We start from the raw sequence: 9,191 nt of genomic DNA, 5'->3' as shown, positions 1-9,191 counted from the left end.
TGTATGGCTAAACTAAATTCATCAGATCTTTCTCTTGTTACAGGAGTTACATTTTCTTTCTTAGAATTAGTTTTTCTCTTTCTATCGTTAGATCTACACAAATTTTATGTCTCACCATTCTATGGTTGGTTGACTTTAAATTATTTAACTGTTACATCTTTAATTGAATTAACTTTTTTCACCGAGAATAAGTATATTTCGTTTTTTATTTCTCCATTTGTCTTATCCATGTTCATTTTCTATGTTCCTTTTTTTAAAGGGAGTCCATAATTTTTTGGTTATTTCTTTCAGGAAATTCTACAAGCATGTCTCCTCTGCCATTTCTTGTGCCTACTTCAAGTTTACTTATTGATAATTTTCCACTCTTCCTTTGGCCTTCTTTAGCATTGTAATCACCCTAAAAAAATGTAAATTGTGTTTTATGTTTTTCTCAAAGATATCTCCAGATCTTCATAAAAATTTTTTATTTCTTCACTATATTGAATTTTGTTGGTACCTACATTGGAATGATCTTCAGTTTATACTCCTAATTTAGTTTCATAATTGGTCCTGCAATTCATCACTAATAAAACAAAATTAATCTATGTTACCATTTTATCTGTTCATTTCATGTCTTTACTAGCAAAATATATCGACCTCTTTTAACTCTATATAAGATTCACCAATTCTTCTAATTTCAGTAAACTAATACATTCAAATTTATTTATTTCAGTTCTGCTAGTAACAGAAATATCTTCCATAGACAGGGTCATGATATTGTATGGTAAAAGATTCTAAATAAAATAAAAGAAAATGAGTCGAATGAAGCACAATGTTGATGAATATAATTTTATTTTACTTTTCTGTAGAAGTATCTCAGCTACAATATCGAAGAAATCATTCTTAATTATTTGTAAAAAATTCATAACAAACCAATATTTTTTAAAGAATTTCATATATCATGGTTATATGGGAATATTATTTTTACTTGTTCTCTGTAAAAAGCTATATTGTTTAGCACGGAATTTCTTCAGTGCTGGGTGCCCACATACAAAGACATCTTTGTTTGTCCTGTGAGAGAGATCACCAGGTGCCTTTGGAAGTCCCAATGCAGCAATCTCGTCCTGAGCTTCTTGGGAAATCTTCAGACTCCATCTGTTGTAGGTGTTAATGAGGTCAGAACCTACAATCTTACTCAGGTTCTTGTATACGTGATCGTATTGGTTTTGTTTTTTTGAGGTTAGAACCTCTGCGTCCTCTTTAGACAGGGCCCGTGTAATTTTTCTTAGTTGTCTGAACATTTCCCAGTCCTTGTGAGGGAAGGCCCACTTTATTTCCATGAGGAACACGAGCTGTTCCCACACGTCAGCCTCAGCGAATGTCATCCCTGCATCGATATGATCTGCTGCACGGTTGTAGTCTCCTTGTATCTCCAAACGATCTTCATCAAAGAGTTGTCGTTGAATGTAAAGGGAATATAGATTTACCGTTGATTCAATGCCGTATGCATCTGCCCAGTATTCCGATTGTTGGTAATTATGCCCCAATTCATGCCAGGAGACCCAGTCATAAGGAGTCTCTTCACTACCCAAGTTAAAGTAAGTGCTGTCAAACATAGCAGGAAATCCATTATGGGCACCACCATTAGTTATTTGCTTATCATCTACCAGCCAAAACTTACCTCTTGGTGGTACTTCCGTTTCATCAAATCCAGCTGAATAATTGAGCATATCTATAATTTCATTGTATCGGTTCATTAGCTTGTCTGGGTCAGCAATATTTTGAGCATCAGATGTGGCTACTAAAACAACTACCTGATCAGATTCTAAGAGAGTATATGGGGCACCTTTCTTTAACTCTTGTGCCCATTGTTCTTTTGTTGTCTCCCCTAACCTAAAATACGGAGCTTCCACCATGTTTCTGACTTTTATATAAACCAAGAAACTTTCTCCATCTGAAAAGGTAAATATCAAGTGGCCTCCAAATTGACTACGGATCTTGGTGGTTCCAGGTGCAAGGTCAAAGGTTTCTGAAATAAGTGGCATACGGAAAAATTCCCCATCTTCTATTACATTATAAGAACTTGGTTCAAGTCTGTCAGTATGTGCACTAACTCGAACTTGTATTTGAGCTGCTCTCTCTGATGTCAGTGACTGGGGTAAGATAACTTCAACCATTTCATCAGGTGGTATATAAAGATTGGTTGCCTGCCAATCTTTTGTGATAATCATTCGAAAATCTCTTGATTGTCCTAGCACAGAAAGGTCAAGTACTAAGTTTCGAGTAATTCTAGGTGCATCCAAAGAGACTAACCCAGGGAATGTTTCTACATCTCTTTTATAAGGAAGTGGGGCATCTGGTGGGGCAAACCAGTTACATATAGTTCTGGCCATTTCTTGTATGTAGGTAGTCTCGTCCGTAACTGAAACCGGGTACTTGGCTGGAAGAGCTCCATCTAGAACAGCTTTCAACTCTGTGAAAGTCCACCATTTCTCAGTTTCCTCATCGTCCAAAGGATACAGCTCAACTACAATCCTCGGTTCAACCCATGGTACGTCCATAGCTTCATATCCTCTCTTTGGAACAAACCTGGATTTTTTATCGTGATTCCATCCTAATGAAGAAGCGGGGTCCCCTAGAGTGACAGAGTTGTTTTTATATTTTGGGATGAGGCAATATGAGGGGTTACCACCCCAGAGTAAATTATCGCCATCATGAAACCATTGTTGTTCTGTCTTTCCACTACAATTTGCAAGTCCAATTTTAGTATCACTTGGACCACTTCCCTTGAGGACAGTTAGTGAAGTTAGTGCACTTTGACTGATAAGAAAGTCTGCCTCGTCTGCCTTTCCATTTATCTCAGTTACCTCTGAAGTAAAAAGAAAATCAATATTAGTAATGAAAATATTGGTAGATCTTTCAATTCTGACATAATATATTAATTAGTTTCTTTTAACAATACATTTTTGAGGGTTATTGACAAAATCGTCTGCATAGTAAAGATTGGGCTTTTGTAAAAGTAAATAAAGTTTTACAAAGTTTATCCTTAATTATTTATACACAGCTTTAAGGATTTATATGCCTGACAAACAACCAGATTCAGTAGTCTGAGAACACCCACTGGACGGGTAGGGAGTGTTGGCTGACTTTTGAACTTGACTGCACAGTACTGTACTTCATGTCAATTTGAGATCCATAGTCTTAAGTCCTGCAATTCATTAATTTTGTAATACTAAGAGTTTAACAGATATAAGTTATTTTCCATTCAAATTATAAAGAAGAAAATAATTAAAACAAAATTTTCACAGGGAGAAACATCGATTGAACAACGAGTTGCTCTTGAAAATAAACTGAAAATGTTAATTTTTTACAGTGATTGATACTTGGTTATTTGTAAATCTAAAAACTTCGAGCAAATAAATCGGATAAGTTTCCGGTAAAAACCCTATCATGAAAAATTTGCTCCGATAATTTCTTTAACTACTGAAAGAATAAACTCAAAAGCTTATATTCATTAAATGTGAAAATATTTTAACAAATACTGTAGAATTTCGTCTACAAAGCCCTTTTGCATTTTTTTTACTTACCGAGTAACAGTTGCATTTAGTAAAATTCTTGAACAACGACAACTATACTCAAATATTCCGAACATTTCAAAGAATCAATCTCTGGAAATTTGATTAAAGAAATAGTCTTTATAAGGAATATTTTTCTTATTTCTGGAAGGATTAAATATTCCATATATTAATGAGGATGAAATTATAAAAATATCATAAGTAAAATATTACCGGTACTATAGTGTTGTGGTGGGTGATGTGGTAATGTCCCTGACTGGTGAATGCAAGACTGGGGTTCGAGTCCCGCTCAAACTTGTTAATTTCTTTGGTCGCTGCAACCTCACTATCCTTGTGAGGTAAGGATAAGGGATTTGGGGGAGCCTATAGGTCTATCTGCTGATTCATCAGCAGCCATTGCCTGGCGCTCCTTGGTCCTAGCTAGGGAGAGAAGGGGCTTGGGCGCTGATCATATGTAATGCCAGTGTTGCCAGATAGGTTAGTATAAAAATTCCCAAACTCGTGACAAAAACCCCAAAACAACCCAAAAATTCCCATTTCCACAAATATATTATCTTCTTTCTTCATCATCTAAGCTTTACTAATATAGAAATTACTCACCATACTTTATATAAGCGCAAGCAAACTAATTGCAACAATATAAAGGTTTACTCATCTTGTTTCTTCCTCATGAAAATTTGTACGGAATATCCCCATCAGACACCCAAAATCCCCAAATCTAGGGATAAATTCCCATATATGGCAACACAGTACAGCAAACGTGATTTGAAATTTGCTTGTCTATAATTACCCGACATGTTGCCTGTTCAGGGATCCCTGGAAGACTGCACCTCTCCACCAAGAAAGGAACTTTATATACCCTGTGTACAGTACTCTATCAATGACTAAAGATATGGTCAATTGAATAACGATGTAAATTGGCATTCCCATACATATTTTTGTTTTTCCACGTGATAATTGTTATGCCATACAATAGACATGGCTATATATATTCAAAGTTATCGGAAACTATTTACGTATTTGCAGTTAAGAAAACAGACAGAGATTCGCGAATTGAAAACACGATAAATTATTTTGCGATTTATAGAATGGCGAGAATTTTGCATCCGATAAATTATTTTGCGATTTATAGAATGGCGAGAATTTTGCATCCGATAAATTATTTTGCGATTTATAGAATGGCGAGAATTTTGCAACTAGTGAGATGAAAATATAGCGACTCGAAAATATAAGCACACTTTAAAATTTGCCGTAAAAATACGGTAAAAATCATAGAATAAATGTTGCCAGGCATTTATATAACGGTCACAAACCAGAAAATGATGATAACAAAGTATGGGAAAATTACGGTCGCCTGTATAATGCCGTCGATAAGGCGTTATCGCACCAAAACCCAGAGCCCCAACCTCAAATAACATGTTGTGCCATAATCAGGACATTTGGCTCTTTCTAATAACCACTGCAGATTAATCATTAGGGTCTATTTTGGTATGACAGTTGAATCGGTGGAACTTCAGAAGTTCAAACTCGCGGCGAATGTTTTTTTTATGTTGAGTCTCTTCGTAGTTTATATAAGACAGATATACTTTAACGTTATTGATCTTAAAATGTTTTAAATAGTAATTATCAATTACTTCTCATCTACTTTATTTATTTCTTTTTTTTCTTTCCTTATTGGCTTATTTCTCCCCGTTGGGTTTATAGCATCCTGCTTATCCAATTGAGGTTGTAGCTTAGCTAGTAGTAGTAGTAGGAGTAGTAATGAAAATAACAATAATAATAATAATAATAATAATAATAATAATAATAATTATATGTTAATTGCATAATTGCAGTTCAGGATTTACCTGGCGAAACATCATTTTCATACCAGCGAGTTTTCCCCGTCTTCCCGACCCACTAGGTGACACAATTGATAGCTTTTCAACTGGAATTACCCTTAATGAGTCAGTAATAAATAGAAATAAATTTGTGCGTCATAATTGGGATCTAACCCTAGCCCCTTCAAATGAAAGGCCAGGTCGCTTCTCTGTGGCATGATTGGAAGCGACCTGGCATTTCATTTGAAGGGGCTAGGGTTCGATCCCAAGTATGAGGTAGAAATTTATATATATATATATATATATATATATATATATATATATATATATATATAAGTATATATACATACATACATTATATATATATATATATATATATATATATATATATATATATATATATATATATAAGTATATACATATATATATATATAAGTATATACATATATATATATATATATATATAAGTATATACATATATATATATATATATATATATATATATATATATATATATATTTTATAAATATATACATATATATATACATATATATATATATGTATATATATATGTATATATATATATATGTATATATATATATATGTATATATATATATATATATATATATATATATATATATATATATATATATATATATATAAAGTAGTGTCTTAGGGTACGAGTAACATTGAATTCGTGAAAATTGGAACACGGGCATAAAACATTTTATTGGATTATGAGTGTTCCATCAGCCTGCAAGTAAAATTTGTGCTTATGGGTATCTTCGTGGACAAGTTTGAGTGGTACTATAACGCGACGTGCAGAATGCAGTCATCCTTTGCCCATACGCCACTCATGCAGTGGTCACGCCCTGTTCACTGGATTCTTAGTCCATTTTGTATGACACTAGCTCTCCTCATCCCACTTGGTCTTCCACTCTAAAAGAAGCATCTTCTCGTGCTAGCATCTTAGGAGCTATTCTTTGTGGAGATTTGACCAAGGTTTTCATTTATCAAGATATCTTGAGCTGCATTGTGATGTTAACGGTACTTTATAGTATCGTGACAATGGCTGCAGAGATGATTAAGAAAGACTCTAAGAAGATGGTTACTGTAAAACATAAAATAGTAAATTAATGCAAAGTATAAACAATGTATGGCCAACCTTTCAAACCTGTACAATCATTCAACAGTCACTTTTGTACAGTTCTGAAGAAAAAGAAGATATCAAGTTAAATGATGTTTTGAAATGGGTGCTGTCATTGACAAAACAATGTTTTTTTTTTTTTTTTTTTTTTTTCAACTTTTGGAAGTTGCTGCTTGTCAGGATTAATGAGAAGCTGTTAGCAGGTGATATGATTACTGTAAACATTATTTGTGAAAAAGCAAAGGTATTGTATGCCAATCTTTTTAAAAAGTAGTCAGGTATGACTGCAGAAAAACTGAAAGTAACACTCAAGGTGAGTTGCGTGTTTTTTTTTTTTTAAATTTCAAGAAAAGTGACATCCATAGTGTTGGGCAACATGTTAAGGCTGCAAGCGCCAGTGTTACAGTGTTAGAGGAATTCTTCACAGATTTTTAAAGGTGTTTGGATTCTGAGCATTACGTACTACAGGAAGTATCCATTTCTGATGGAATTGGTCAGGTTTGGAAAAATATGCCCAACAGGACCTTCATTACAACAGAAAAAGGTAATTCCTGGTAAAAAGCCTATGAAAGACCATCTAACCCTGCACTTCTGTGCCAATGCCGGCGTGTTTTAGAAAATGGAACCTCTTCTGGTGTATCACTGGGAAAATCATAAGCCTTAAAGAAATGCAAAGTGCAAAAAAAGTAACTGAACATCATGTGGACATCGAGCAGTAAGGGTTGGGTGACTCATTGGTTTGTGGAATGGCCTAAGGAGGTTTATAGTCCCGAGGTCAAAAGGTACCTTTTGGAGAAGGACCTCCCACTCCAATCCTTGTTAGTTTTGAGCAATGTTCATGAACATCTTCCAGGCCTTTAAAATGACCTAATGGAAGAGTTCAAATTCATAGAGATCAAGTTCCTGCTATTCAACACCATTCAAACCTATGGATTAGAAGGTGATCACAAATATTAAGAAGCTCTACACAAAAACAACGTTCCAGCAATACTTTCAAGTCCCTGAAGGGAACAACTTCACCCTCCAAGAGTTTTGGGAAGCTCATTTCCCTATTGTCAACTGCCTCAAGATTATTGACAAAGCTTGGAAAGTGGTTACACCAGAACCCTCAATTTTGCTTGTAAGAAATTATAGTCTGAATGCCAACTCTGAACACAATTTTGAAGTATTTGAATCCATGTAGGAGGCAGTTGACAGTGAAACTCTGTCTTTGGGATAAGACACTATTCTCCTCGAAGGTAAAGTGCGAGGTAATTTGTCAATTATTTCAAATTTTTTTTATTTCTGAAGTTAGGGGTTGTGATATGTACAATAATTACCATTACAAAATCTTTAGACGTTAGTGTATATGCTTATTTATGGATGTATACAGTAGACCTGATGAAATTGATTTCCTTTAATTTTCATGGGAAAAAAGGATTTTAGGGCATGAGCATTTTAGGGTCCGAGCTCGTTCCTAGAATGAATGAAACTCGTAACCTGAGGTACTACTGTGTATATATATATATATATATATATATATATATATATATATATATATATATATATATATATATATATGTATATATATATATATATATATATATATATTTATATATATATATACATATATATATATATATATATACATATATATATATATGTATATATATATATATATATATATATATATATATATATATATATATATATATATATATATATATATATATTTTACGTGTTTTTCATATTCAAATAAGCCATATATATTTTTGATATATTAATGTCTGGATTCTCTTAACAACCTCGGGATCACAGACCCAGGCGAAATCTCACAAAGACAAGAGCTTGGCTCCGGCCGGGAATCGAACCCTGGTCGGCAAGCTTATATAGACAGTGACTAACCCACTTGGCCAAGTGGGTTAGTCACTGTCTCTATAAGCTTGCCGACCAGGGTTCGATTCCCGGCCGGAGCCAAGCTCTTGTCTTTGTGAGATTTCGCCTGGGTCTGTGATCCCGAGGTTGTTAAGAGAATCCAGACATTAATATATCAAAAATATATATGGCTTATTTGAATATATATATATATATATATATATATATATATATATATATATACATGTATATATATATATATATATATATGTATGTATATATATATATATATATATATATATATGTATATACATATATATATGTATATATATATATATGCGTGTGTGTGTGTGTGTGTCTGTTAATCCTTGAATGTATCAAGCTACGAAACAAAAAGTGAAAAACTCTATTGTAGTTAGTAATTTCATGTTATTGCAATCGTAATACTAAAAATAAAACAAAGATATATTTCCATCTTATTTATATAGAATATTGAAACTCCTTGAAGTCAGTTTTTTATTCAACTTCAGATAATCATGATTGAAAGAATTAATATAACACAGGACCTATGGAAAAGAACGCAGAGCTTAAATTAAAAAAAAAAAAAAATCTGTATGAAGTCGTTAGCATGTGTTACTGGTTAACTCCTGCAGCCAGTTTTAACCCAATTACTGGGTTGTCTTCTTACCAGCTAATAACATGATCAGTTTTAACCAAATTTCTGGTTGTCTTCTGACTAGCTAATCCTGTGACCAATTTTAACCAGTTGATGGATTGTTTTCTGACCAGTTAATCTAATGGCCAGTTTTAACCAG

At 33.4% G+C, this 9,191-nt stretch overlaps 1 protein-coding gene across 1 annotated transcript; it reads right to left on the bottom strand.

Moving 5' to 3' along the window:
• Positions 1-944: 944 nt before the first annotated feature.
• On the bottom strand, positions 945-4,351 carry LOC137651130 (TRPM8 channel-associated factor 3-like). Its single transcript, XM_068384267.1, has 2 exons — positions 4,345-4,351; positions 945-2,848 (listed from the first exon to the last, which is right to left on the bottom strand). Exons 1-2 carry the CDS (start codon positions 4,349-4,351, stop codon positions 945-947), a joined length of 1,911 nt encoding a protein of 636 aa, XP_068240368.1.
• Positions 4,352-9,191: the final 4,840 nt, after the last annotated feature.

Source organism: Palaemon carinicauda, chromosome 12 (genome assembly GCF_036898095.1).
Source record: "Palaemon carinicauda isolate YSFRI2023 chromosome 12, ASM3689809v2, whole genome shotgun sequence".
Taxonomy (NCBI): Eukaryota; Metazoa; Arthropoda; class Malacostraca; order Decapoda; family Palaemonidae; genus Palaemon; species Palaemon carinicauda.
This window is presented reverse-complemented; position numbering and strand designations above follow the sequence as displayed.